This window comes from Medicago truncatula, chromosome 1, assembly GCF_003473485.1.
Source record: "Medicago truncatula cultivar Jemalong A17 chromosome 1, MtrunA17r5.0-ANR, whole genome shotgun sequence".
In the NCBI taxonomy this organism is placed as follows: Eukaryota; Viridiplantae; Streptophyta; class Magnoliopsida; order Fabales; family Fabaceae; genus Medicago; species Medicago truncatula.
Genome location: NC_053042.1, coordinates 13,645,237 through 13,661,304, shown reverse-complemented (window position 1 = coordinate 13,661,304; position 16,068 = coordinate 13,645,237). Strand labels below are relative to the sequence as shown.

The 16,068-nt window shown below is 32.2% G+C and overlaps 1 protein-coding gene across 1 annotated transcript; it reads right to left on the bottom strand.

Moving 5' to 3' along the window:
* Positions 1-1,737: 1,737 nt before the first annotated feature.
* On the bottom strand, positions 1,738-12,971 carry LOC25482794 (disease resistance protein UNI). The gene is made up of 7 exons (XM_039834187.1): positions 12,513-12,971; positions 11,872-12,120; positions 11,181-11,781; positions 10,097-10,907; positions 2,888-3,628; positions 2,178-2,777; positions 1,738-1,803 (listed from the first exon to the last, which is right to left on the bottom strand). The coding sequence occupies exons 4-7, from the start codon at positions 10,109-10,111 to the stop codon at positions 1,765-1,767; spliced, it is 1,395 nt and encodes a 464-aa protein (XP_039690121.1). The 5' UTR covers positions 10,112-10,907; positions 11,181-11,781; positions 11,872-12,120; positions 12,513-12,971; the 3' UTR covers positions 1,738-1,764.
* Positions 12,972-16,068: the final 3,097 nt, after the last annotated feature.

Below are 16,068 nucleotides of genomic sequence, written 5' to 3'. Positions count from 1 at the left end.
GGGTAATGTGGACACAAGAAAATCTTTATCGGGTTTTGTGTTTACTCTATATGGCACGACTATTAGTTGGAAGGCAAATCAACAATCCGTGGTGGCATTATCAACAACTCAAGCGGAGTCCATTGCCCTTGTTGAAGGGGTGAAATAGGCCATATGGTTGAAAGGTATGATTGGTGAGTTAGGAATTACTCAAGAATGTGTGAAGATACATTGTGATAGTCAAAGTGCCATTCACTTGGAAAATCATCAAGTGTATCATGAGAGGACAAAGCACATTGACATTCGCTTGCAAATCATTGGAAGAGAATCCGGCGGATGTGTTTACCAAGTCATTGCTTAGATCAAGGTTCAAGCATTGCTTGGACTTGATCAAGTTTATTGAAGAGTAATTCCCTTTTGGAGAGAGCAGCATGGTGGTTGCTGGTTAAATTGACATCACCACCAATTAGAAGTCAAGGTGGAGAATGTTGTTAATTGGCTTCAAATTTGTGGTTTGGAAGAACAGAGAAATCGTGACACGATTTCATCAACGTGTCACGATTTCTAGGCAGCGAGCATGGTTTTTCAAGGTATTCAATCGTGTCATGATTTTGGGAAAATGTGACACGATTTTCAAACTTGCTGGGTACGTTTTCAGGATAAGGTTGGTCGTACCTTGGGTCGTACGCACCAATCGTGTCACAATTTGGACAAACGTGACACGATTTTGACAGCTGAAGACTGCTATATAAATGTTCTTGTGCAGATTTTGAAGGAGAGCTTGAAGAGAGAGAAAATTGGATTACAAAGGAGGTAACTTTATGGTTGAGTGTCTTTGTAGTGAGGATCTCTTGGGTTGGCAAACATTGTAAACACCTTGGGTAGTGAGATTTCACCATTGGAAGGATCAAAAAGCTTCCTTTTGTGTTTTCTCTTAGGATTCATCATTGAGAGTGTGGGTGACACAAAATGAGTAGAAATTAAGTCTTGTTCTTGTGTAAGCTTATAAGCTAATTTCTTGTATCTCTTTTGTAACACTTTCATCATAGTGGATTGAAGGGCTGCTCTCTCCCCCAGATTAGGTCATATTGGACCGAACTGGGTCAACAATCTTGGTGTGTTTGTTCCTTTCTTTCATTGCTTATCTTTATTGCTTTGATTATGCTTGTGGTGTTTCTCTACACTTAGATCTAGGTCTGTTTTTGTTGTTGTTGTTGTTTGGAGACACTTAACTATTGATTACCACTTCCTTTACTCCACACATCTTTGTTATTCATTGGTGTGATTTTGTCTCAGATTCACAACAAAAAATTATATTTAATTTTATTAATAATAAATTTAAAAATGAAAACGGTCCTTGGAAATTTCAACAGTTCCGATATTAGTCCTTGTACTTTTCATTTTTTTTAATTATTAGTCCTTGCATTTATCCATCTTTTTTCTTTTGATTCTTGTTGTTTTATTTTACTACTTGCAAAATTTATTTATATTAAAAATAGTCCTTATAATATGTCAAGTATTTGATTTTAACACTTAAAATAAGGACTAAAATGTACATTACAAAAAATGATTTGGTGTTGGGTACCTTGCAAATGTGAGGATAGATGATTGTCTCATCATTCAGCATATTAATTAGTATGTGGGACATCCTGTTGACAAAATGTTAACATTAATTTCCTTCAAAAAAAAAAAATGTTAACATTAATTAATTAACAAATATATCAGCCCCTAAAGTAGAATGAAGTAGAATGAACAAATCTCAAGTCGACCATACCACAATTCTTTTCATAGGGAAAATAAATGCTCTAAACCATCAAATCCATCCTGCAAAAACAATTGTATTGCGTGTTAATTCAAACAAAAGTAGTAGTAAAATGTAGTTCATAATTCGATATCACCTACTAAAAGTGTGGAAATTTACAAAAAGGTAAAACCAAAATAACTTTGAGCGGGTTGATAAGCCTTAGGAAAACTGAGATATACGGTACAACATGAATAAAAGGCTATCAACAATAAGGTTTATTACATTACATTTCATGTGATAAACCCTTATGCCATAAGCACTTAAATAAGGTCCTATGTATAATATTTTTGTGTATTACACTACATTTTTTCGACCCTCAAAATGATCATGATCTAGCTAGATAGTCTTAAACTAACCGAAAGCAAATAAATTGGTGGAGAAAAATAAAACATACCTTGTCATCAAACAGATTCTTTACGGTTTGGTTGAGGTCACCGTCCCAATGATTTTCTTCATCAATTTCTACAGTTTGAAGATTTGGTGTGTTGGCCACTCCCAATGAAAAAAGTTTCATTTGAGGACATTTTTTGACAACTACAACTTCCAGCATGGGAAACTTAATGGGGCATAAGCATGAGCAAAATCGACATAGCCTTTGTAAAGAAATTAGTTCTAGATATCGTAAACTGCAAAATGAAATCTCGTTTGTCTCATCTTCTTTACCGTTCACTATATCCTCAAGCCAATAACACCTTTGAATCTTCATTGTTGTGAGTTTGACAAGACTCTTTGCTGTTGAGTGTGTTATCAAATTTATCAACCCATTGCAGCTTGTTACCTCCAAATAGGTCATGTAACTAAAGGTAACAGAGGACGGAACCAACTTTATCAGACTGGAACATTGGTAAACATCAATGCTTTCAAGAAAATGCAGAAAAGGATCCATTTGAAATCCTTCTTTGCATATATATTTAAGCTTGGGCAGGTCCCATAAGTCCAACTCTCTGAGCCCCGGGGTAAATTGAGTTGTACTCTTTACACTTGTAAGTACCTCCTGCAAGTAGAATATTATCAGCTTTTGAAACAATCAAGTTGTAGATTTGTTCATTCAACCAACGTAATAGACAAGCTTTTGTAAAATATGACATTTGACACTACTCTTACCTCTTCAATCACAAAAAGAGGTTGATACGTTGAGATATTAAGCACATCATTTTTGGAACTTTCTTGGTGTCTCAAAGGCTCTGCCTTAAATAGCTCTATTGTTGGACATGCGAACAACTTGATCGTTTTCAATGATTTACATTGAAGAGAATGAACCCCAACAAAGAATGCCTTAAGTTTGGTCAAGTACTTAAGGTTAATGGAAGTCAAATGAGGAAACACAAATTTAACCATCTCATCTGTTCCTTCTTCCTTGACAACAATTTCATCAATCCCACAGTTACTTACTTGAAGACTTTGAAGTTGCATCATATCTCTAGCCACTGAGAGCGGAAAGAGGCTTATCAAGCTATGGCATCCCACAACAGATACATCACTTAAATTTTCAAACTTCATAGTGTAATGTGGATCCTTTTTCCATACATGCTTCAGTTTTGGAAGATTAGATAGTTTTAATTTCTTCAATTGAGTAGAATTCTGCACAACAATTTCTTTGGCAAATTCATCTTTCAAATCAAAAACTGCTTCTAATGAATTACAATCCTCCACATCTAATTCTTCCAGGTTCATCGACACTTCTAGCAAGTTAGGTTGAAAGAGCACATCGGATACAAAATCACATTTATGAACCACTAGATGCTTCAAACTCCTAAATGCGTTATGCTCAAGTCGACCATACCACAACTCTTTTAACTCGGGATATTCAGATAGTTTTAAATGCTTGAAACTGCCAAATCCCACCTGCAAAAACAATTGTATCGCGTGTTAATTCAAACAAATGTAGTAGTAAAATATAGTTCATAAGCTGATATCCCACAGAAGATGGAACAGTTCCTTCGACTTTGCATGCGTAAAAATCTCTCAATCTTAACTCGCTGGGGTGTTGACTATGAAGATGAAGTAAAAAATACTCATCGACATGAGATTCCTAACCTTGAAAAATTTCAAGTAGTTATTTCTAATATAGAGAATAGAATGATAAAAAAGATTAGAAAACAGTCCAGAAATGATCCAACCAATGCCCATTAGAGGGATGTTATCCGAAAACCATATTTTCCATTAAAATATCATATGTTCTTAGAAGAGACCTTTGGTTGGATATAACTAATTGTCAACAAGCCCACACGGGCCCTTGGTGCTTTAAAACAGAAGACCTCCGTTCATAGTTTCACACACACAAAATTTGACCATTACCATTTTAGTTAGTCTTCTAAACAATTTTTGTGAGCACCTAAACTTCATATTCCTTTCTATTTGGAACTCTCATAAAGATTGCAAAAGAAAAATTAAAATAATGGAGTGCTTGAAAAATGTTAGTTATAGGAGGCAATCAATCCATCCTTCACAGAAAATTGTAAATTCTCAAGTCCAAGATAAAATGGTGGAATAAACACTCGTTTTGTAACATTCATGACTCAGTCAATAATACTAAAACAGAGTTGGATTAATTCCTCCTCTGGTAATTGCTCCTAACTTTCCTCAGTGGGATAAAGATGATTATGTTGTGATTAGTTGGCTGAGGAACTCCAGAACTTAGCATAATAGATGGCCATGCTTGAGAGGCTTAAAAACGGGTTAAATTTAACAGAAGCGATGTTGCCCATGGGTGTCCTGGTAACGCTTCATGTCCAGATATTTTCAGCGACTCGAATGCCAATCTGTAGCAGGTTTTGCTACTAATTTAGGCATATCAACGACCTTGTGTGCATAGATTACGACGGTCATGCTCACTTTTTAGACTCCATACGAGCATAGTTGGAGGAATATTTGCATTTAAACGGATAACATGTTGGTTATATCTACTTCCCAATTTATCATTGTGTCACTTGGAACATTAGAAATAGCTAGCTTAAATGTTTGAATCTTTGAAATTCAGAAGGAAATGCCTACGCTGACAGAATTATTAATCATTTAGAAATTCAGTATTGACAGGATATGAATGGATTCAAGATACTCTTGATGGAATTGATAGGATATGAATGAAAAAAGATTTGAAAAAGCGTTTTTTTCTAGTTCTAAAATTTTTAAATGAAAGAAAAAAATGGTTTCGAACTATGTTAAAAAAAAAATAGAAAACTGGAACATCAAGAGGATTCTTAAAAGTATTCTATTTAGGTTCAAAACAATAGATGTACTGAGTGAAAGCAAAAAAACTTCAACAATTAGTAAGAATAATTCAAAGATTGAGGTGATTGAGGAATCACCTGTTAAAATGGAATCTATTAATTGGACAAATTCTTCATTCACAGTAAAAAGGATAAAAGATCTTAATGTTAAAACAAAGACAATCATAAAACAAATAGAAACGATGACAGAAGAAAAAAAAGAGGGGATTCTAACTTCAGAGATCAATTTGAATTTGAACAAAACTACTTATGATGCTAAAAGATTAGAATTACAAAAAAAAAAATATTTTGCAAATCTTACATAGAAGATTTGTTCGATTAATACGTAAATTCTATTCTTTTTTCAAAATTTTCATAGAAGGGGTATACATAGATATCCTTTTATGTATCAATAGTATTGCTAGGATCCATCGACAACGTTTTCTTGAATTTCTTGAATCAACAGACAAAATACTAAATGTAAAAAAATCCATTTAATACAAAAAAAAAAAGCAGAAAGAATTGAAAATCAAAGTATAATTCCATTTATGTCGATTATAGACAAATCTAGGAATATTACGAATATGAATTCAAAGAATTCTTGGGATGTATCTTCTTTGTCACAAGCATATGTATTTTATAAATTATCACAAATCCAAGTTAGTAATGGATATAAATTTAAGTTAAGATCTATTTTTGAATCTCCTGGAAGATCTTTTTTTCTTAAGAATGAAATAAATGATTATTTTTTTAGAATACAAGGAACATATAATTTCAAATTAAGACATAAGAAACATACCGATTCGTTAATGAATCAATGGACAAATTGGTTAAAGGTTCATTATCAATATGATTTACCTGAAAACAGATGGTCGAGATTAGTATCACAAAACTGGAGGAATAGAATCAATGAACATCGTGTGGCTCAAAATAAAGATTTAGTTGAATATGATTTATATGAAAAAAAATCAATTAATTCTTTCCAAAAAACAAGAATAAGAAGGAGACTTATTAAAAATAGAAATTAAAAACAAAATTAAAAAACAATATAGATATGATCTTTTCTCCTATCAATATATTCATTTTGCGGATAAGAAAAAATCCAATATTTATGGATATAGATCACCGCAAGGAAACAAAAACCAAGCGATTTCTTATAATTACAACCCATGTAGAAAAGAATTTTTGGATATAATAGGCGATATCTCTATCCAAAATTATCTAGAAGAATGTGATATTCTAGATATGGAAAAAAATCTGGAAAAAAAATCTTGATAGAAAGTATTTCAAATGGATGGGAATGAATGTAAAAAGGAAAAAGACTTCTATACCGAAGAATAACTTCCTTATTCCCGGATTTTGGTTCTTTTCAAAATTAAGCAAATTTTATTGTGAATATAAGATGAATCCTTGGATCTTACCAATAAAATTCTTTGTTTTGCAGCTTGATAATTTAGAGTTAACAATGGAAGAATACGTGAATACAGTAGATGAAGATCTTAAATCTGGCTCATACTATTATAAAGGATCAGATTCAAGGATCAGATTCTAAATACAGGACCGATCTAAAGGGAGAACGAGATTTCTTACTATCAAAATATTTGGGTTTTTATTTGCACTGTGATAGTTCCGACGAAGAAATAGGAATGGATAATACAACCTTATTTTGTCTCCTTCTTAGAATGAAAAAATTTAAAAAAATTGTAATAATGTCGATTAAAAAGCTAGAGCTAGATATAGAAATGCTGGTTGATTCAATTACGAAGGATTTTTGTTACACAGAATGTAGGGACACTGAGGACTTGAAGGAAAGGCTAATCTTTTTTATTGAACTTATTCGCCTGCCTACAAAAAAGCATGAACAATCTGTTCTATATCAAACCATAAGACTATCGTTGATTCATAAGAGTAAGAGGCAAAAAAGTTGGAGTTGGAAAAAGAAAAAAAGTCGTGTTGATCAAAAGATAACATAAAATAAAGATAAAAATCTTTATGATTTGTTTGTTCCTGAAAATATTTTGTCCACTAGACGCCGTAGAGAATTGAGAATTCTAACTTGTTTCAATCCTAGGAATAGAAATATTGTGCATAGAAAAACAATAAATGACAATGAGAATCAAATAAAAAATGTTTCTCAAGTTTTGGCAAAAAATAAAGATCTTGATAGCGAAACAAAAAAACTAATGAATTTTAAATTATTTCTTTGGCCAAATAGAAGATTTAGCTTGTATAAACCGCTATTGGTTTAATACCCATAATGGAAGCCATTTCAGTAAATTAAGGATACATATGTATCCTCGATTGAAAGATTAATTTAGAATCTACATTTATCTTCTATATTATCATTATCATAATATTTTTTGTAACAGATCTGATATGTGAATAAAAAAATATATATAAAAATATAAATTTAAATTAAAAAAAGAAATGCGATGGTCTTATTTTTATTTGAAATAGACAAGACAATAGAATTTTTTATTGATTCAATTAATAAATATAATATTTATTTTTTTTATCCTTTTGATTTTATTTATTTGAATTACATTCCTTAATAATATAATAATATAATTGATTTGAAAAAAAAAATTAAGATAATTTTATATACAAAATTAAAAATTAGTGTCATTACTATTACTGATCAATAAAAATATCTACCAAAAAAGAGGGGAGAGAAAAGCTTTCATTTCATTTTATGTTAAAAAAATTCATTTACACATGTTATTTCACAAAAAAAAAAAAAAAAATTTTAAGTATTCAATTTCCATAATAAGATACTAAGACTTACTTCACATTTGGAATTACACCCAAAAGACTATTTATCTCAAAGGGGTTTACATATAATTCTAGGAAAACGGCAACGACTACTGTCTTATTTGTCAAAGAAAAATAAAATACGTTATAAAAAATTAATAAATCAGTTGGGTATTCGTGATTCACAAATTCGTTAATTTCAAGAATCATTTTCAATTATTCGATTTATTAGATCCTGAATTTTGATGAACTTTTTTTTTTAACGATTCATGGAAGAATGAATCGAGTAACCTATGAATGTGCCAGCTACAAGAAAAGACCTCATGATAGTCAATATGGGGCCTCAACACCCATCGATGCATGGTGTTCTTCGACTTATTGTTACTCTGGATGGTGAAGATGTTATTGATTGTGAACCAATATTGGGTTATTTACACAGAGGTATGGAAAAAATTGTGGAAAATCGAACAATTATACAATATCTACCTTATATAACACGTTGGATTATTTAGCTACTATGTTCACAGAAGCAATAACCGTAAATGGACCGGAACAATTGGGAAATATTCAAGTACCTAAAAGAGCCAGCTATATACGAGTAATTATGTTGGAATTAAGTCGCATAGCTTCTCAACTACTATGGCTGGGACCTTTTATGGCAGATATTGGTGCACAAACCCCCTTTTTCTATATTTTTAGAGAAAGCGAATTAATATATGATCCATTAACCGGTATCCCAACATAATTGCTTCGTACACCCCAACCCATTTTGTCATACACCCCCAAGCGAAACCACAATTCCGTTTCTTCATCTTTTCCGGCACGATACCGGATTTTCATTAATTAATGGCCAGGTTATTTCTGCAATTCACGTGTTCACTTTACTGATATGTGGTCATGGCAACACATATATGCACAAGTCTTTAATATTTGGATTAAGCTTTTAGCAAAACAATACATACATATGCTTAACTTGGTAACCGTCAACATTTGCATAACATTCAAGTGTCCACGGCGACACTGACACTGACACGAACACATCAAATGAGGAACACTCAACAGCAACAACAAACCACATCAATTTCCATTTTCCATCGTTGTCATACAATACACTTGATTTGCAGAAAGGGTTGTTGGTGAATTGAAACAAACTTCAGGGTATGGATTACTGAAACCATAAGTATGATTTAATGGTTTTGATAGTCTTGTATGTGAAACGAAGATAATTGTGTAATGATTTTTAATGAAATTATTATTGTTACATGGTTTTAAATAATGATTAAGATGTTATACACTCAAATTATTATTGAACCCATAATTATGGTTTAATGGTTTTGATAGTCTTATATGAGAGACCAAAATAATTGTTTAATGGTTTTGTAAAGTGTTTATGCAGGGTGCATAAGGAAATGACTTATGCATAATAACTTTTGACGGTTCGAGGTTTAAACCTCGACCACCAAAAAAATAGAAAGTCAAAAGAAATATTAGTAGTTGGTAGTTACTGAGTAGATTGTCTTTAGCTAATGCTGCAATCACCTATAAAATACGACTTTTAGTTTCTAAACATTATTAAGCGTTAGTAGTTATAAGTTCTACGGTGTTTTGTTTTATAATTAACCACGTATATCTTTTTTTTCCCAAAATGATAATTTAAATTATCATTATATTTATCTAAACGCTAATTTGCCGTTCAATTGACGTGCTTATTTTTTTTTTATATGGTGGTCGGGTTTGAACTCCGAACCTTACATATTTTATGCATTGTCCAAACCAACTGAGCTAAGCTCACGAGGACAATTGACGTGCTTTATATATATACTAGCATTGGATGAGCTGACGCTGGTATATTTTTTTTAACCGTTTGTCAGTTCTTTCTATTGCACTAACACGTATAAATTATCATATTTTTTTATAAAATTTATATTTTCATGAAAATTAGTTAGATTTTGTCAACTATTGCGCTAAAACACTTTCATGAACAACATCAGCGTCATTCCTCAAAAAAGTCTGCTGGTTCTCAGGTAGTCTGACAAGCGTTATTTTTATTGCGCTAACATTTGAAAATTATGAGGTTAACATTTCTTATTCTCCTCCAATTATTCATCTTCATTAAAAATTAAATCAATTTATTTTCCACTCGTCTTCGAGGTTAAGATCGAATGATTCATCTCCGTTAAAATATAAAGGCTTAATTGCACTTTTCCCCCTATCTTTTGCTAATTGTGCGATTTTGCACCCCCTCTTTTTTTTTTGAGCGATTTTGCACCCCAAAGAAAAAATCAACTACTATGCATCCAAAGAAAACAAGAGAAAATAGAAACCCAAATGCCATTCTGAATAAACAACATACCTTATCTTCAAACATGTTGTATATTGTATTGTTTAAGTTTCCTTTCCAATGCCATTCTGAATCATTTTCTGCAATTTTAACTTTTCCAAGAATTGGTGTGCTTGTGTCTCTGGCAGAAAAAAATCTTCATGCGAGGACATTCCCCCACAATTACTTTCTTCAACAATGGAAACTTCATGAAACACTCACTAGAGCAAAACTTGATGAGGCTTGGCAAACATTCCAACATCAAAATTTGTAAACTAATAAATGCAATGTCAACATTTTCTACTCCATTAACTACTTCTTCAAGTGAATTACAATCTTTTATCCTCAGCACAGTGAGCTTGTCCAAACTTCGTGCAGTAGGAGTTGTGATCAAATATTTTAGCCCATTGCATCTTATTACCTCTAACATTGTGAGATGATTAAGGGTGACAGAGGAAGGCATCAAATTTGTCAGACTAGAACAACTAAGAACCTCTAAGCATTCAAGGAACTCAAGAATTGGGTCAATTTGGGATCCTTCCTCACATATATGTTGAAGTTCAGGTAATTCAATCAATATCAGTCTTTTGATATGTGGATGAGTCTTCTCAGTTATTTCTCCTTTATCTTGAAATATCTTCTTGAAGCAACTCCACTCAACAACTAGTGTCTCAAGAGTATGCACATTTTCAAGAAACCAATAAGAAAAGCTAGCATCATCAGTGTCATAGCAATTAAAGCCAATACATGTCATTTTGCAAAAGAGGGCATTTGTATTTTGGGTTTGCAATAGCATGTCAGCATCCGCCTGTTCCATCCTCAAAAACTCCAAGTTTGGAATCACCTAAAACATATTTAAACAATAATTACTATAGACTAAAATTTGTCTTTTTAATTTTTGCCAATACCTCTGTACTTTTTCAATTTTTTCCTCAAGAAATTGTCAAATACTTTTACACGCCATCTAATTCAATTGTAAAAGCTGAATGAATCAGAATTATTCAATTGAATACAAGTATAATAATTATTGTTTGGTATTTCAAAAGAATAACACTAATTCCTTACTGTAGAGAAAAACAAAAAACAAGTCCTACATTTATTATATTGATATGCATACCTCTTCAGCAATGAAAAGTGGTTGTTGCTTTAAAACAGAGTGTTTGTCATCTCCAAAATTGGAGCTTCTTGTAGAATGAGTTCTAAACAAATTCAACTTTGTACATTTGAAAACATCAACATTCCTCAAAGATGGACATAGCAGAGTGTGATTTCCAGCATAGAAACCATTGAGTTTATGTAAGCCCCAAAGCAGTAAACTAGTTAGTTGATTAAATGCAAATACCGGAGCTGCATTCACACTAGATTCTTTCTACATTTATTAGATTTTGAAAACTAAGAATTCCTTCAGGATCATCACTCCATATCTTTTTTAACTCCCACAGTCCTTCTAGAGTAACCTCTTTCAATTGTGTCATAACCTCTTCACTGTTATTTTCATTCAAATTCAATTCAAATATCTCTTCAACTAAATCACAATTTCTAACCTCCAACTTCTCAAGCTCATTATATGTGTTTTGCATTGAAGAAGGAAAAACCACCACAATTTTCTTACAATTGTTCACCTCCAACATCTTGGATGTTTCAAATTGCCGATGCCATATTGTCTTCAAGCTGTCCATATCCTTCAATATGATTTTCTCTAATTTCAAAAAATGAACCTAAATCATGAATAACCACTATTAATATAAATAATTATTTAAATTACAATTTTAAAAAATTGGATGTTTTCAATAATAGAATTACCATACCTCTTTTACAGCATTATTTCTATCTTCTTTAGCTATTATCTCCTCCATCATATAACAGTTACTTATTTCAATGTGTTTGAGATTCATAAAACTTTCAACCAAAGAAGATGAGAATAAATACTTCAATCCAACACAATTATCCACAATCAAGCTAGTCAAGTTGCACATTGATTGATGATTGTCATCCCAAATTTGATTCAAATTGAGAAGTGAGCTCAATTTAAGGGTATCCAAATTAGAAAATGCAACCTACATAAAAACAAATTAGCAGAAATCATTACTCTTATAATATGAAACATTGAAACAACGTATAACTAATAGTATAATTAAAAAGTAAAAACTATGAAACAGTATGAAGTCTATTTAAATATATTTTTTAAGAATAAAAAGTAACTTTTAACAAATAGTATACTTAAAATTTTTAAAATGACTTTTATTATCACATCTGTTGTAGTTTTGTGGGAAAAAAAATAAGCATTATAGTGTTTTGAACAGAAAATATTAATCTTGTTCATTTACTCAAAAAAAAAAATTCTTCACTAAACGTACCAGTTTATTCATGAATCAATCTGTTTGTACATATCACAAAATTAAAAATTATATCATTTGTATCTAAAGAAGCTAAAAACAAAATAGCATACCTGAGCATTGAAAAACAGTGTAGTAGAAGCATACGGCTCTACACCTTGAAACTTTTCCTTACTTCTAAGATGCGTCAAATAATCAGAGGCGAAATTATCAAGTGTCTCCAAATGTTCTAAAGTCAAAGAACGCAATTGAAGAAACTCAATTTTTTCATCGGTGATATCATTTTTTGCACTTGAATTGTTGTCTCCGAACACTACTTCCTTCAGAGAATTGCACTCACAAACTTCAATCTTAGAAATGTGGGAAAGTTCTTTAACTACAGCATAGGAGAATAGATATTTTAATTGGACGCAGTTTTTGACTTTGATAACACTGAGATTTCCAAAAGAAGTAGTTGAAGGTTGACTGTAACACCCTACTTCTATTAAAGCAATTAAACATGCGAATAATACATTTATTCAAGAAATAGAGATTACGTCTTATTCAAAATTCAAAACCCGATAGACATGTATATGAACTTCAATAGTCGCAGCGGAATATAAATCAGAGTGATCAAATATATACATGCCATGAGCAAATAAATCATGTCTCAAGATAAATCTCAAAACCCAAACATACGGGTAGTCATCAACAAATATAATAATCCAAAGGAAACATAACAACCTAATCTAGACCGACACGACAAGCCTAGATCAGAGCCGACACGACATCGATATCGGAGGAAGCTTCCGATATCCACCAAGCACAAGAACTCACCAAGCAACTAAACCTGCACAACGTCTACCCATCCATACAAATAGGCAGGCGGTCCATAACAGATCCACTGGGGGTAAGTATTACATTATCATAATCCAAATAACAGTTAACATAGATATTTCAATTTAAACATCATGCACTTGATCAATAATAATTACACATTAATACTCACATCACACCCCAATATCTCACATCAATATTCATCAATCATATGAACAATTATCAATTTACAATTATTCATTCACAATCACCAATCACATTTATCATGAATAATCATTAATCGCATTTCATGAAAAATCACCAATTACATGTATCATAAATAAATATCAATTCACAGTTATTCATACACAATCACCAATCATATACTTCATGAACAATCGCAAATCATAAGCCATGAACAATCATTATCATATTTCATGAACAATCACTAATCACATGTATCAGGAACAAATATCAATTCACAAATATTCATTCACAATCACCAATCACCAATATCATCAATAATCATTCATCTCATTTCATCACCAATCACATATTTCACATAAGACTCATGTTATGATATGCACTTATTGACACATAAATGCATGTGGTACCAAATCTCAACAAGGTCGTCACCTTCCGATGCCACTTGCACATCGTATGTAAGGGCTCACACCTGCCTTACAATAATCTCGAAGTAAAAGAGTCATCCCTTTTGCAGCAACAACGACTATGATGCATGGACATGTATAAGGACTCGATAATGCGACAACAATTCACAATCTCAACCTCAATATATAGGACAACACCCAATTATATTGATTATCTCCACAACATTGCATTATCAAGCAAACATGCCCACACAAATAAATCATAGTATTCACCATCACACATCAACATGATTATCAATAATCAACAATGTCATTCAACATCAACTATATGATATAGTTTCACCATTCCAAACAATTCTCATATTCCAAGTGAGAGAACATACAACATCTCATGACAAATATCATATCCAATACAATCATTCATTCATATAACTTCACTTAGCCATATAAGAATAGTCACCACAATTCATAAGACAATTAGTTCAAGAAATGTTTTTGACCAAAGACCGTGTCAAGTGGCAAACGACCAACATTGGCAATTCCCAAGACAAAACAACATAGACAAGTTGAGAGTTCTCAAACAACCTTAACCAATCATGTATTCATGAATTTAAGTTGCCTCCGGACCATTAAACATTAATCCAAGAACAACTTAAGTTCGTATGAAAACCCCATTTCACAACTTTTCACATTCCCACCCGAAATATCACCTTTTACATGATTAGAACAAATGAACTAAAACCAAATAAATAAACTCTAGGACCTCAACCATGTATATACACAAATCACATATGAGTGCAGTAGTGTATACATCAACGTTTCATAGGCCAACTCACTTAAATTCAAGTTTTGCAAAGATCATATCATAATTGTCTCATTAAAGTCAAGAAAACACAAGGACTCACTAAGCCCTTAATACAAAGCTATTTCTTCCATAAAAACATCACTAGATAATTAGGATAAAGTCCCTACACTTAGGAAGAAGTTTGGAAGTAATTGGATCAAAGAAAATTGCATTTTTAAGGTTTCTAGGCTGCCAAAATCGCTTCATGACTCGTAAGATCGCTTCATGATTTTGACAGCATCAGACTGAGTAGAAAAATTTGATGCTGCTGTCAAAATCGCCTCATGATTTGCGAAATCGCTTCATGATTCGACAGCATCAGGCTATGCAGAAAATTTGTTGTTTCTGTCAAAATCACCCCACGATTTGTAAGATCGCTTCATGATTTTGACAGTAGCAGACTATGCAAAATTCAACTTCTACGTTTTCGCGCATAAAAAATCAAACCGTTAATCCGTTTTCGATGCCGTTTTCGCCTACATGCTCCTAACACTTGGCACTATCATAATTTACAAAAATTTCATGTTTCAACCATCCCAAAAGTCATTTTCCAAAACCTCACATAATCACTTATTGGCGAAAACGCATAAACATCGACATTTCACACGAAAAACCCGTTTTCTCCCAAACAACTCAACTAACATAACCACAACATGAAAACAGAAATTCTCCTAGGTTCAATCCATCCAACAATAACAAAATTTCAGTCAACAACCATAAATATCAAAGTTCAATTTGGTCCTTCACATGAACACTTAACTCAACTTCACCAATTTCACAAAACCACCAATAACATCTTATTTCTCATCAACAATTATGGTATATGAACACCCAAGCCTCAAATCATACTCAACAACATATCTCAGCAACAACAACATCAATTACATATGATTTACCTCTCATTTCAACCAAAACATATCAAATTTCATCAATTAAGTATAATTTCATAACTTAACATTTATACATACTTTGAAACATGTAATTTCACCCACAAACATACCATAATCATCAATTCATGCACAAGAAAATAACATTACAACAAGAGCACGAATTTAGCCACAATTGTTCATCAACCCATTTTCATACAACATGAGAAAATGCAAAAATTGTACATGATTATGATAATAACTAACCCCCTTACCTTAGAATAAGATTAACCCAAACTCTTGCTTCAATTTAGCTCCTAAGCTTACCCAATTGGATTCTTCAAGTTCTTCTCTCTAAAACCCTTTTTCTCTTCTCTTCACCTCTTTCTCTCTCTACCTCTCTCTAGAAATGTTTGTGAAATGAATGAATTGGTTCTCCTAACACAACCCTAGTGTTATCTCTACTAATGGGCTTAACTTAGTTTCTAGTGGGCTTAACCCATTTCTATTCAAAACAAAAATATTACTACACTCCAAACGATATTTTAATTAA

Bases quoted from the DNA above. Each gene is read 5' to 3' on its own strand.
- LOC25482794 (XM_039834187.1), bottom strand. The intron at 2,778-2,887 runs GTAAGAGTAGTG...TTCTACTTGCAG, and splicing joins CTCTTTTTGTGATTGAAGAG to GAGGTACTTACAAGTGTAAA. The intron at 1,804-2,177 runs GTATGTTTTATT...TTGTTTTTGCAG, and splicing joins AGAATCTGTTTGATGACAAG to GATGGATTTGATGGTTTAGA.